Source organism: Vidua macroura, chromosome 9, assembly GCF_024509145.1.
Source record: "Vidua macroura isolate BioBank_ID:100142 chromosome 9, ASM2450914v1, whole genome shotgun sequence".
Taxonomy (NCBI): domain Eukaryota; kingdom Metazoa; phylum Chordata; class Aves; order Passeriformes; family Viduidae; genus Vidua; species Vidua macroura.
This window is the reverse complement of record NC_071579.1, coordinates 30,294,170-30,309,137: the sequence shown is the minus strand read 5'-3', so window position 1 is coordinate 30,309,137 and position 14,968 is coordinate 30,294,170. Positions and strand designations below refer to the sequence as shown.

The following is a 14,968-nucleotide window of genomic DNA, read 5'->3' as shown; positions in this document are numbered from 1 at the left end:
TATGCCAGACCTCATTGCTCTGTCCCGCTCTCTTTATGTGCTGTCACAGAATAAAAATGATCCTAACACAAACCCTGAAATAAGATCTCGCTCCAGAAAGAACATCTTTGTAGATATTTCCTGAGTTGCTGCCAAGCAGGATTTTTTTCGCCCATTCATCCTTTCAAAGTTTTGCTATATACATAGCCAAAATTGTTCGGGAGTAATCAGAAATGACCAAAATATGACCCCCTAGCCAAGGCCAGCTGCGGGCAGAAGGGGAGGAAGCTGCCCCACGCCTGTGGCTGGGACGGCAGCCACCTCTGCCACCACACCTGGGTGACACCCACGAGCATCAGCACCTCACTCCCCTCTTCTGTACATACTTTTGCAAGAGAAGAAGGGAACAGCGGGATGCATGGAATCAAAGAGGCAAACCCACCTTTAAGCCCACCAAACTTTAAACCCATCTCATGGTTTACATCTACTTATTTCGAGGTAAAAGCAAATGCGCTGCGAGGGGGGCTGAGTTTTGCACTTTACGCCTCGTTTTTAGACAGCCCCGCATTTTTCTCTGCTGGAGGCACAGTTAAATTTGCTCGGGAGTGCAACAATCCCATATTTCTTACAGCAGATCTCCCTCATTTCTTTCCTTTTATGAAACAACACGTGCACGGGGACTTGGAGCCGCTTATAACCTCATGCCGGGAAGTCCCGTGGAAACCGGGGCGGCAGACACACTGCTGCGACGGGACTTTCCAGCATTTTGCTTGGATGAAAGCAAAACCCTCTGGCTCCCCAAACTACAGCTCCCCCCTGGACATGGCACAAAAGCCGCTGGGTGCCCGGGGACCCCCAGGGTGGGTGCCCGGGGCCTGCGGCGGCTCCGCTCCCAGCCCCTCAGGGCCGCCCTCAGCCTGGCCCAGGCTCCCAAGTTCAAGTTCAGGTTTAAGGGAAATAAACCGCTCCTCGGGAGCCTGCAGCCAGCCCTCATTTCCATGTGATCCCTCTGAACTTCGCCTGCGCCAGCGCGCCCTGTTTCCAGGGCCCGCCGAAGGAATGTTTTACAGTTAGAGCCCGCAGTGCTTTCTCAGGCATTTCAGACCCAGAGGCCCAAGTTTCAAGCTGCAGCATTAAAAGTTTCCACAGAGCTACTGCAGAGAGAGGGAGGGAGGGGAGGGGGGAGGGAAATGAGGAGAACAATATAGTCTTAATTGTCTCTATATAGCTCCACAGTTAAAGTATTACTTTTTAAAGGGACATAATTTATTCTGGAGGCACGGTGTTATAACAACCAGTACATACTTTCACCGCGGCGTAACCCGCTCTATTCTTCATTGTGCTTTCCGGTGGTGTTGCTTTTGCAGAACTCCTTGTTACGCCGTCCCCGGTACTGTACTTACAGTTTTATTCAATTTAAGCCAGTTCCTGCAGTCCTCAGGCGAGCAAAACCGCCCCCCCTCCCCTCCCCAAGCCTCGGGAGTTCTGCCTGCACCGGGACTGCAAAAATAATCTCCCCTCAACCACCGTTTTTCTCCCCCCAAAAGTTTCTTTACTTTTATTGCTTTAGACAATCGGGGAAAGTCATCCAAAGAAAATCAACCCCCAGCCTGGGCCTCCCAGGCTCGGCTCGCAGCGAGACAGCCCGAGCACACACGCACAGACGCACACGTACACACACACAGGGGTTTGCCCTGCACTCTCCTGCCCCGTCCCGTGCCGGCCGAGCCACAGGAGCTACGTCAGGGGCCCAGGGGTCCCAGTGGGATGGATGCAAGCTGCTACAGAGGCTGTGGCTCTTTGCTCTGCAGTTTGGGGTACAAAAGGTAGTTTTCAGCCTTCTTTTCCCCCATTTCTCTGCTGGAGAGCAGGGAGGAGGGAAGGGTCACTACAGCCTTCAGAGGTTGAAGGCTGGGGTGGCCTTTCCTTGCCCTGGCTATCCAGCTCTTATATCATCCTGGCTCTAACAGCCTCAGTAGAGCTGTAGGGGACCCATCCACCACCCCAGCCCTGCCCAGGGGCTCCCTATGGTGTAACAAGAGAAGACCCATCATGGGTCAAAGGGTAGTTGACCCACAACTACCCAAGGTAGTTCAGCTGCTTTTTTTTTACTTCAGAGCACAAAGAGGAAAGCGAGGGGAGAGAATAACTTGAGCTGGACAGGAGAGTAAGCACTCCCTCCAAAATCCTCCCCCCAAAGTCAGGTCCCTGCCTGTGCTCTGTCTGGGTGAAGTGCACAAATGAGCAGCCCTGTGGGGACAGCAAAGTGTGCCCAGCCTGATCAAAACAGGGCAAAAAGCAGGAGGGATGGGTTGGTGGCGACTGGGAGGCAGAGAGGAGGGACTGGAATGTGGGCAGCAGGAGCAGCGGGGCTGGCAGGGCACGCTCCAGGCAAAGGGACAGCTGGGGACCCCACGATGAGGGGGCCAAGACAACAGCATGTTTTGAGAGGTGGGTAGAGCAAGGCTGGATTTGGAGACCGCAAGAAAGGAAGAGGAATTCGGGTTTTGGCAAGTCCTAGGTGTTACTGGCCAAGGAGATCAAAACCAGTCTCCAAATTAACACGGACAGAAATAGGAGCACAGAGGCAACTCTGGCACTTTTGACCTTAAAATTACAGAAGACAGTGAGCTGGAGGAATAATGACTCAATTCATCAGGAAACCCCCCCTTCCCAAAATTCCTTTTTAAAAAAGTAAGCCAAGAGGGCATTGAGCTGAACAAAAACACCTCTCCTGAACGTGGGAACTTTTGACATCTGCATTTTTCCTGATGCTTTGTACCTTGCTAAACTGCTCTAAGAAAAATGGAATGTCGTGCATCATGCTTGTGCTCAGGGATCCAGCTGTGGGGATCCATGAAGGGATTTCCATCTTGCTGTGGGGAACCCCATCCAGGGATGAGTCCTGTAAAGATCCACTGGGGCCACTGGGGTCAGGATGCTACAGGAGCTGTGTGAGTGGGGCAGGGAAAGACCACCCCAGGCTCCAGAGGTTGCCAGCTCTCTGTTGGAGAAGTGGGAAAAGGCTTTGCAGCACATGATCCATCTTTGGATGAGGAGGGATGTATTAGACATGGTTGGCTAAAGGGAGTTGGGTCTTGGCCTAGCCTGGAGCAATTTTCACACATACTGTGAGATGCCAATGAAAGTCCTGGTGGAGTGTAAAGTCATTAAATGAGATGAAATTAAACAATTTAGTTATTTCTGCTTCATCATATTTGTGCAGTATGGCAGGCAGAATGAATTGCTACTAATGATCAAATTTAGTAATACTAATTAAACTATCTCAATTTAATTAATACTAACAGAGAAAACAGACAAAATTACTAATGTAAACCTTGAACTTAAAATCAAAAGGTGCCTCTTCGCTTTTGTGAGTGAATGTGAATGTGAGGCTTTTCCCTGAAAATAGCCTGTGTAGAAGTGGCTCTTTGTACTCCCTAAGCAAGCTGCTCCATTGTATGGTTAACTACAGCTCTCCTCCAGCTTTCTTTCCCCCTGTTTTTTCCCCCGAAATGTTACTACTTTTACTCCTTGTTTTTCCAAAGAGCTTCCAGGAGAAGAATCTGAGCTCTGTTCAGACTCACACAATATCAACAGCACTGATAAAGCAGTTACCACTGCTGGGACAAATTCTGCCCTCTGTGCTTGTAGGAAGAGGGTTTATAAAGAGCCCGTGGAGCCTCCCTTGCTGGGAAATCATGGAATCACAGAATGGTTTGGGTTGGAAAGGACTTTAAAGATCAGATGGTCTTCCAAACCCCCTGCCATGGGCAGGGACATCTACCACTGGACCAAGTTTCTCCAAGCCCTGTCCAGCCTGGTCTAAAATTGCCTACAAGACCAGTAATTTGGGAAAACCCCAAACCCAAACCCATCTCTACATCAACGAAGATGACTTTAGAGTCACTGGGAGTTAATACCTGTAACCACAAAATAAAAACTCCACAGATACATGAAGACTGCATTGCAAACCCTCCCCATAAAGAAAATGTGAATTTTAACCTTTATCTTATCTGAAAAAGACTGGATTTACTCTACTGTGCATAGTTACAAGCAAAAGATGAGCATAATTAAACAAAAATGTTATTGTATTTCTAAAACAAACTCCTGCCAATAACAAATCTTCCATCTCCTCCTCTCATGAGCTTCAATGAATGCACAGCCGAGTCCCATACCACAGATTCTCAGACATGATCTTTAACCTAAAGGACTACAAGAAAGTCCTTAAAAAAACCCCAACAAACCAAGGAATAGCCAGACAAGGAATATAATGTGGCAAAGTGTTCTTCCAAAATCTCAAATCTCATTATTTAGCACATGCCAAGATGAAAAAACCCAACCCCACATGCAAATATCATAACTCAGGTTATCCCCCTTTGTTTTTTTTTTTCCTTTAAAAATAGGTAGTTTTTCTGTTGTCATATTTAAAAAGATGCAGTTACAGAAAAGGCACAAAAGGATACCTGAAGTTGTATAAAGCTGCTCCAAGCAATGCAGAAATTACTAGAATCTGTGAATGGTTTTGGGTGGAAGAAACCCTTAAAGTCTGGTTTTTTTTCATGTCCTGCAGGGCAGGGACACCTCCCACTATCCCAAGTTGCTCCAAGCCCCATCCTACCTGGTCCTGGACACTTCCAGGGATCCAGGCACAGTCACAGCTTCTCTGGAAAACCTGTGCCAGGGCCCCCCCACCCTCAAAGGGAACAATTTCTTCCTAAATGATTGTGTTCAGCCTCAGAGGTGGCTGCAGAGTGTTGGTTGTGACTTTGGTTACTCATATCTCATAATTAAAATTACATTTCAGTGCCTTCTGCAGTGCATTCAGCTGCATCTCTTCATGTGTAATAACCAGTGTTTGTATAGATGATGTAACAGTTGGGTCACACAAGTGAATATGCCTGAGAATATTATGATTATAGTGTCACTACTGTTTTCAAAGTTGAATATTAATAACTAAAGCACCTAAGGGGGAAACCTAGAAGATATTTTTAAGTTTAGCCTCTTGGTTTTTATGAGATTTTTTTTTTTAAATCCTAGTTTTAAATTAAACTTTTCCAGTTCTACCTCTGTTCAAGCAGAAAATGCTATCAAAGCAAAAGCCTAAAATGGGACATGTTTTGCTGTTCTAAACTAAAACCAGGTAAAATTTGAAAGCTGCAATTTCCCATGCTGTTAGTAATCCTTACTAAGAAAAGACACCTTTGTAAAATTTAAAATATAAACAGGTTTTACCAAAATTGAGGTCATTTTGCCCTATTGCTTTTGAAACCCCAGTCTTTCCCCTCTGTATTATTTATATTTCTCTAGGACAGTCCAGCACTTCTCCTGCAAACTAAGGACTCCTTCTCTGTTAAGAAAAGGCTTCTTTTGGTCCCTTTTTATGAAATTCACTATTAATTTCAGAGCAGGACAGTCTATTTTGCAAAGTGTTCACCTCTGGAGCTTATTCATTCCTTGACCTCTGTGTTAAAGCAATTAAGCAAAGGTGATTCCTAGAACAGAGGTAGCTTAATGCCTATCCATTGGGAAGGATGTAGGGATTGTGGCCTTTAATTTTTGACCTTCACTGTGGACTCTGGTCCTAATCCTTTGATTGCGGAATTTTTAAAAAGTATATATGGCAGTTGGCAAAAAATCTTAATGTTCCAGTAAATGCAAAAGCCATAAATTCGGCTGCTGACCTTTTCCATCCAGGTCACATGTGACATCTACTGGAGTTTGTCAGGCTGGGTGGAATTTATGGAGCTCATATATAGGTATCAGCTGTGAAGGCTGAACTTTCATGAAATGTCTTTCAAAGGCACTTCCAAAACCCTTGTAAAAAGTCAGTATGGCTTTTTTTTTTTCTTTTTTTTTTTTAAGGGTATACATTCTGCACACATTTTAAAAGGTCTCATCGTGCCACCTCTGCAAATTTTCAGCACCTGGGAAACTTCAGCTCTTAAATTATTACTCTTTACAAAATAGAGAAATCAGGCCAGGCATGTAATTACTGCGATCACCAACTTCCAACAGCCCCTTCCCAAGCCTGGCTCTCTGAGCATTCCTTTCTTTCTGGTGTGCAGCCTCCTGCCCCTCTCTGGGATCGATGGTATCGATGGTGTATTGTCAGTCAGAGAAATGGGATTTGATAGTGCCCTCAAGCAGTTGGGAAGAAGGGAAGGAACACAAAACCTACCCAGGTCCACACCGTCAGCGTGAGATCAATGCTCTCAATAATACGTTTGCTGCCACGTAGAGCCCTAACTGTCACAATTAATAATGTAGAAGGAGCTGATTAACTTAAGTAAAGTGCTCTCCACTGTGTAAACACATAAAGATCTATAGGGCCAAAGAGGAAAGAACGAACAAAACGTCATTTTTATATTTTATGTGGACACATTCTTGCTTTCTATTCTGCTCTTGTAACAATTACTGTACTAGCCACTCTGACAGAGTCAATAAATTGATCGTGGGCCTGATGCAGCAGCGAGCAGACTAATCCAATACAGCATTATCTGCTGTGGAGGCTGGGGCGGGCAGTGGTGGCCAGGAAATCGGCCAAGCCAGCCAACAGCAGCAAGGGGCACAGAACCATAACCTTGCCCTAGCCTGGCTTGATCTGTGTGTGTGAATGTAGGGGTGTGAGCAGTGCTCTGCCCATGCTGTGCCCTCGAAGCACTTCCAAGGCTCCAGTTGGCTGCAGGCCCCTGTGGGATCAGGGATCTGCCCCTAAACTGGACGCTGTGGCTCAGGGGGGATCGGCTCATCTCATTTTCTCATGTTGGCCACCGTGAATTTAAACACCTGATGACTTTCCCCCCACTACACCAAAGTCATGCTCCCCACAAACTGCACCCACCACAACACAGCAAGAACTGCTGCCTGTCCTCTGAAAAACAAATCTGGGAATCCCCTCCCATGTCCCCTGACCTGTGAACACAGGGAATGTCACATTTTGTCAGCTTAAATGGCCACTTGGGTCTGGTGTTATGTCTCTGACAGTGGTTGCAGTCCTCTTGGGAGGAAGCTGCAAGAATCCCTACAAAGGAGATGGACCAAAATGATTTGGCCTGAGGGGAAGCTTCTTCCCAGCCCCATGCAGTAAGTGGTAGGCCTTGTAAATCCATGTTAGCGGGGAATATGAGATTGAAAAAATAAAAATAAAAGAAAGTTTCCTGCTGAATGGAAAAAAGAAAACTGTTTTTTGGCAGAAGTTCTTCAAGAAGGAGAACATAGGCCATTGTTATTATGAAGACTTTTCAATGAAAACACAGAAAATCATTGCCTTTTAGAGTAATTGTTTAGCTAAAGAAAGGTTACACAGCTTGTAGAGAATTTAGTAAGAAATTAAATCTCTCCAGCTCATTCATCATATTTCTGCATTTGCCAACTCTTCCCACCAGGCCCACACTTACTTCTTCCCTTTCTTCTCCCCCACTGTGGAGTAAGTAATGGCCATAAAACCCACAGAAAGGCAGCCTTACGCACAGGCTTCCTGGTTATTGTGAGGAGGGGGAAAACTCAATAAGTTTAATTGCTTAGTTTGGGAAATTCTTCTATGTCCATTGTAAATAATTCTATGCTAAATCTACTGGAAATAGGATGCTGAGTGCTGGTTTCCAAAAAAGAGTCTGAACTGTTCACCAGAGCCTACAAGAAGGAGGAGGAGGAAGAAGAAAAAGCCCAGGAACAACGACCTCCCCTGCTGAGGTATTTTGGGACTGATTTGGCTCCATCCCACTTTGAAGATGCAGCCACATGATGGCATTGGGAAGTTTTCTGTGAATCTTTACCTCTATAGAGCAATATGTGCTTTCTTTTTGAGGTGTGCTGTTCTCAGCTCTTTTTAGGAACTGACCTGAGAGTGGAATTTCCTATCCACACTCTCTCTAGGCTCACACTGCATTTTCAGAGCCATCTCCAGGACATCCTCAAGTTCAGAATGGTATTCCTATGTCCTGAGTGGAAGAGGAAACACAGCACCAAAATTCAGGTCATGTGTCAGTAGCCTGATGCCATTGGTGCAACAGCAAAGCACTTTTTGGACAGAGATCAAAACTTTGAGTGATCATAAGGGGGCTCCACGTTTTGGAGGAGAGCAGCCAATATGGGAAAATACACAGATCCCTGGAGGGTTTGGCACCAGAGTGATCCCTCTAAGTTTAGCAGAAAGTAGCAGTTCCACACCCCAAAACAGTGTTTTTATACCTGATCTATGCGAATTTCTCTTCTTTGCACAATAAATGTGTTATTCTTTCATGGAAATCGTGTTCTGAACCTCTCACTACATTTTCTGGACAGGCCAAGAGGAAGAAAAGAACATTCAAGTGTGCTTAGAAGTGCTTTGCAGCTGAAATTGGACACATGTGCTGGCTTAGGGAGGTTACTGTACGGAATATGGAATTCATAGCGGGCTGAGTCTAACAAATGCTTCCAAGTTAGTGGTTTTTATCTCCATTCACACTCAGACACAAGCAGTACATCCAGCCTCGAGGATGAGTATTCTGATCCTGAGGAGGGACAGTCCTCTGAGCAAGAAGTACCTCTGACCTGGCTTATAAACAGCTCTGCTCAGAACCCCCAAAATAAAAGGCCTGGTGCCGTTCCTGCAGCCCCTCACGTTCTCTGCCACGTCCCCCACACACCCCTCGAGGTGTCCCTACCCTGCCCCGTGTGCAGAGCGAGGCTTTGACTCAGCTGTGAGCACAGTGCCACAAAACCCTGCCCCTACCCCTGTCCCCCTGGGCCAGCAGGTCCTGCCTGGTGCCATTGCTGGGCTCTGGGAGCCGGGACCAAGGCAGCAGAGTGTGCAGGCAGCCAGGCCAGGCAGCCCGTGGTGCTCGTTAATAAAGCACAAAGCCACGAGCTGCGTGGGGCTCAGCATCCCCTTGGGAGGGGGCAAAGGGCAGGGCACGGTGGCAGCGAGCAGGGATGGAAAATCCCCGTGAAGGCAGGCACACGTTGGATTTGTGCAGAGCAAAAAAAAAAAAAAAAAGTGTGTGCACTGGTTTCTTTCTTCCATAGGGTGGCAATGGAACCTGGGCACAGAGCGGCTCCGCCGTTTCAGCTGCAGGAGCGAAGCGCTGCAGGAGCTGCATCAGCTTCCCAGTCAAGGTGCTGACTTTGATCTATGGATCCTATACATTTTTGGAGCCTGCCCCCCGACGGGGCTGCTTCCCTGCCTGCCTCCTGGAGAGGGGCATCACCTGCACCACGCTCCTCTGATTCCAGTGTCTGGGCAGCAGCGCCTGGCTGCTCTCACAGAAGGATCCTCTCCTCTGGAATTCGCCTCCCCCCCTGGTCTGACAGAGCTCACATCTGCTATCCTACAGGACACAGCATCCAGCTCATTTTTTTTTCTCATGCCCTTTGTTTTAAAGTGCTGCCAGTGAAAAATTGCAGGTTGCAGTTTGCGCTCTAAAAAAACCAAAAAAAAATCGCTTGTGGGGAAGCAAAATGGGCTTTGCCTTGTCTCTGGGAAAGAAAGTAATTGTACAATTAGGTTTGTGGATACACCTGAGGCATATGGTGGTTTTTTTAGAGATAAATAAAAGCCCAAAAGGAGAAAGGTCTAATTTGGGAGGGGCAGGGAGCAGGAGAAGATCTAAAGGAGTTAGCAATTTCCTTGTACTATAAACACTTTGCTAAACTTCTGTGATTTCCCTCCTAAGTTACTATTGCTCTTTTAAAGATGTATTTCACAGGGTGCATTTTTGTACCTGGTCTTTATAAGGCTGTTCTGCTGAGCTTGCTGGTTTTCATACCTGCTATTTTGCTGCCTAGATAAGCTTGTTTGACTTTTGGGGTTTTTCTTAAACTTTATTTCAGTGTTCTAGGCAGGTTACAGGCCTTTTGTTTCAGTTGTTTGGTGGTATAATGGATGAGCTCTATCTAAGAGCTCTCTTGTAGCTGGGTGGCTCTAGGGCCCCACCAGGGAAAGTGTGAAAACACAAGACCTTTGCTTATTATCTAGGATCTGACTGTGCTTTGGGATTGTGCAAAGGCAGAACCAGGAGGAGCTTCTACTTCTGTCCTTCTAGAAATAAGTTTTATCTTTCCCTACAGAAAGCCAAGGGAATAAATATTTGAGGTTTGTGCTTAACTAAGTTTTTAGAAACTACCTGGGATGGATCTGATATAGAGCGTGTTTACATTAGAGAGGGATTTTTCCTGAAACAGCTGGTCAGGGCTACAGTATTCACTTTCTCACAGGGTAAAGTGGTTGATTCTCTGCCTGGGTGCCTGCAGTAGGAAGCAGTTTCTGTTCCCTGCATCCTCATAACCTCCCTGTGCAGGGCACAGGGGCCAGTGGCAGGTAGGAGCGATTAGAGAGAGCAGGCATGTGTTTCTCAGGAGCTGTTTTTAGCATCCCAAGTACAATTTCCAGGAAGGTGCAGGCTAAGTAGGTGGCAAACAGGACACAGCATAGTAAACAATGTTTAGTGTGAAGTGGAGCTGCAGCATGATGAGTACAGAGCATGCAGATCCCTAAAGGAATTTTGTACCCTAGAGCAAAGCCAGGGCATTAGAGAGCAGCAAACAGCATTTGGAGTGGTGAGTGGCAAACCCTGGTCACAGGCTGCTGGTTTAGCATTCCCAGCTGCACGCACTCCCAGCCCATAGCCTGTGTTTCACTATTAATTTTAGGAAAAAAACCACCTCAAAATTCAGACCCCTTTATTCACCTTGGTGCTACGGAGAGGCTCGTCCCTAATTAATGTGATGGGACTTTCCCATCCCTCCACCACTCTCCGTATTGCGAGTCCTTGGCAATATGAGAGACGTATCTATTACTTAGTCATGAGGTATCCAGACCAACTTGCTTTTGAAACCAGAGCCCCTGTACCCCAGGCATCCTGTATTTCTGATTTGCATATGGAAAAGGCAGCTAAAAAGCTGATGCCCCCATATTGCTTGCAAGTCAAGTAGCAAAAGTAAATGATTTATCAAGCAAAGGTTACAACACCTGTGCCTTTTTGTCAACATATCCAGGGGATGCCAAGTCAAGTGCTGCTTCTAATAGCTCAAACAGAAATTTAGATTCAAATAACCCCCAAGACAGGACAATTGTGCAGTGAGTGGAGTGGCAGAGTGATGGATAGTGTAAGCAGTGGATGCAAAACCAAACCAACTGAAAAGGTTAGAAACGGCTAAAACCAGGCAAAGCCAACAGCCCTTTGTGGGCTTTTGTTACCAAATCAGAACTACTGACTTAAAACAGTTTATTTCCCCATCTCTTCTGTGATAGAGTGGTTGTCCTGTTGCAACCTTTGTTGACACAGGAAGATGGCTTTTTTTTTAATATTATATAAACTCTATAAAATTCCTTTAAGGGGTTATATTTGCCACAACATGACATAAATCAGAACATAGCACTAATGGAAATGTTTACTGATTATTTTTCTAATACTGATTAAGAAAGGCATGTACTGGGTTTGGTTGTTTAGAAACAGCCCAGGACAGAATAATCCTTGCCCCAGTCCATTGTACATTTGCCTGGGATTTTATTCCAATGTTCTGGGAATGCCCATGTATGGGAACTGTGACTCCTGCTACGTGGAGCTGCCACGTCCCTGTGCACAGAGTCACTTCTGCAGCACTTGAAGACTGATGATGATGATGATGTGTAAATAGTGCTTATACTGCAATGTTCCACCAAGAGAACATCAGAGCCACCAAAAATCTGACTAAAATATTTTCATATGGGTTGTAGCTGGACCATAGTTTTTTAAAAGCAGATGTTCAGATACAGACTTCATTTTTATTTTATTGTTCCAGCATAAAGAGTCGCTTAACCCTTATATTTAAGCTTGACTTCCAGAAGCTCAGAGGGTTCCCTGCTTCCTCTTGTCTCAGGGAGCTGTGTCCCTGGCAGTTAGTGGTCCTCAGGACCTGAATCTTAGCCTTACTCTGGATGTACTCTAAAGATCCTGATGGAAAGGAGCCACCCCAGCTGCTTTTAATAACACAGTCCTATGTGTTTTTACATTTTCATTTTGAAAATATCCTAAGTGGTCGTTCTATACACTAATGCTCTGCACAAAAAGAGCACAAAAGCCTGTCTTTGTTTAGAGGAATGCTATGTAAATCCCAAATCATTGCAGTTAGCACTTCTACCTCACTTCTCTGACTCAAAGCACAGTCAACTTCAGAGTTCTTTCATGAATAAGTAGTGAGTTCGCTGATAAATTATATATTTAGTATCAAGTGGGTTGTGGTGGTGTAATGATGTATAGAAGCAGGGAGATGCAGCTGGAGTCAGAGACTGGAAGTCAGTCTCCTTGCCCACTGCAGCATGTTAGACTTTAATTGAAAGCTGTGCTTGAGTATTGTTTTTCACTGTACAGCATTGTTATTCACTACACTGCATTACAGAGGAGCACTTAAAGTAACGCTAGAGCACTTTAAAATGATTTAAGTCATAAATAAGGAGGATAAAAGTTTACAGTCAACAAACTTATCTGGGAAACTTAGGCTGCAGGATGCAAGTAAGTTTTAAATATCTTTGGAGACTTAATACTGTTGTGTCTTACTACATAATCAATTTACCAACTAGGAGGTTTTCAAGTCTTCTGGAAAAGGTAAAGTAGCATTCTCCAAAGGGTTTCGGGTTTCCTGAGCTATGAAGGAAAAGGCCAAATGCTTAAGGACTTTAGCAGTACACCTTAACATTCCTGTTTCCAGATTTCAGTGTATTTCTGTGTATTCCAGTTGTTTCCAAAACAACTGAAGAAATGTGATTTAAATGGGAAGATGCATGAGAACATGTCACACCATGAAACCCATAAAGCACAAGGCTGGAAAAGTGGGGTGCAGGCTGAGTTTTGCTAAAGCATGAAAAAACCCCCCAGAATCTGATGGGTTAAACCCCTCTCTGCATTGCTGCTGTACTTTCTGTGACCCTATTTAATGCAGAGAAGGTTTGAGATTCGATATAGTTTAACCTGTGCTGTGCACAGAGCTATAAACTAAAGCCCCTAACAAATTGTACACAAAGAGCAGACAGCCAAAAATCACGTTGTGCTCACAGGCAGCTGCTTGCAGCCTTGTAAACTAAAAATCTTTGGGAATGAGTGACCTGTGTTTCAGTGACAGTGGAGGTGCTGAAGCCATCACAACGAGGAGTCTGTCTTCATGCACCTACTGTGGCATGTGACAGCCATTAATCTGCACACTAATTATTCAGAAGCCTATAAACCATTTGAAAGAACTTACAAGAGCCAAGGGTAGTAATGCCCAGTTTGCCAGTTATTTGAATTACTGCTTTTTAGTCACTGCAACCAGCTCAAAACAAAATCACAAATATTTTGTGTAGTTGACCTTTAAAAGAATTGCAACATAGTCAAGCAATCACTTCGAACTATAAGCTACAGTTGTCCTAAAGCACTAACTTTGCTCACTTTTTTATACCTTCCCCCCCCATGATAACGTGATATTAAGCCCAGACTTAATTTTTTCAACATCTGGCTCAAATTAGCTGCTAACAAAACTGCCAACAACTATTTTCTTAATCGACCCTGGGAATTTGATACAGCTTGGAAAAAGCACATTTAAATCTCATCCTTCTCCTAAAGAAACACAAATGTTTACTTGAGCTTCTGATTTGACCATAGCAGGACCATGAATTCAGCTAACCCAGCTTTATAGGCCTGCCTCAACTGGACTTTTTTCCTCTTTGCATAAGGAAAACAGATGTGCTCACAATCACAAAAATCTCCTGCTCGCTCAAAGCCCACCATGCAAATGGCCAACCAGGAATCTGAGTATTTTTTTTACATGGAAGTCACTGGAGCAGTCTCCCATTGTGTCTGCTGGGGGACTACAGGGCACTGTTACCTGATGGGTCTCTCTGAGCTCCTTTTGCATATCACAGACTGGCTTGGGTTGGGAGGGACCTTAAAGATCATCTTGTTTCATGGGACACCTTCCACTAGCCCAGGTTGCCTCAAGCCTTGTCCAGCCTGGCCTTGGACACTCCCAGGGATGCAGGGGCAGCCACAGTTTCTCTGGACAACCTATACAGGGCCTCCCCACCCTTGCAGGGAAGGATTTCTCCCTACCACCTAATCTAAACACAATTAAATGCAGTGCCTGGGGAGCAGGTTGGAGCCAAAGCCTTTGAAACCCCAGCCCTAGAGCAAACAACTTGCGTGCTGGGAGCCAACACCTTAGAAAGCAGAGAGAGGTCCTTCCAGTTATGAAAGCAGCATTATCATCACACAAGCCCCCCAAAAAAACCCAAAAACAAAACAAACAAAAAAAACCCAAAAACAAAACAAAACAAACAAACAAAAAAAAAAACCAACAAAGAAGAAAACCACAAGAGACAAACAAACTGCAAGTGACATTTCACTGTAGTTACTGAGACCATGGGGGTGAAGTGACAGCGGCAGTGCAGCTGCTCCGCGGGGACACGTTAGAGGACACTGGAGGAGGAGGAGAAGAGGCTGCAGGCAAACAGAGAAGTCGAAAGCGGCCCACCTGAGTCTGTTGAGGGATATTTACAAAGCTTGGATCCCGTGGTCCAACACTGACGAATCGGTTTGCGGGGGAGGTGCTGGGTGTCGAGTAGGCTGTGAAGGGAAGGGACACATGCGTTGAGGAAGCGGCACTAGATTGCACACGAACAACACCAAAACACACTGTCTCAGAGCCACCTAAGCAGATGTTTGACACAGAAATGTGCGAACGTTTTAGAGAGCGAGAGTTTGGTTTGAGACACCGGAAAGGTTTGGGCTCAATGGTGAGGGGATCAACACGTAGGGGACTGGGCTGCTGGGAGAGGGGACGGCCACAAATGTGGGCTCAGGGGAGGGTGCACAGCTCTCCAGCCTGAAGGAGAGCCACTGGAGGCCTTTCCATGATGGGCTGGCACAGGAGATTTCTGCAGGTCCTGACTGTTTTCACTCGAATGTCTGGTATCTCTATTTTTAACAGAGTTTTGTATAGCAGTGAAATTACCTAAGTGCTCATTAACAGAATCAGACCCTTTATTTCGTGCTAA

At 45.5% G+C, this 14,968-nt stretch overlaps 1 protein-coding gene across 10 annotated transcripts in view; it reads right to left on the bottom strand.

The window, feature by feature from the left end:
• Nucleotides 1-14,968, bottom strand: part of NFIA (nuclear factor I A) — a 250,101-nt gene that overhangs the window by 15,514 nt on the left and 219,619 nt on the right. For 6 of the 10 annotated variants that reach the window (XM_053985785.1, XM_053985776.1, XM_053985777.1 and 3 more), the window contains one exon: nucleotides 14,446-14,537. The exons of 2 other annotated variants lie outside the window; for them this stretch is intronic. In XM_053985785.1, coding sequence (XP_053841760.1) covers nucleotides 14,446-14,537 — 92 coding nt within the window. Of the gene's footprint in view, nucleotides 1-14,322; nucleotides 14,538-14,968 lie in introns of those variants that run through there. 2 more of the 10 variants (XM_053985784.1, XM_053985786.1) reach the window with 1 other exon arrangement.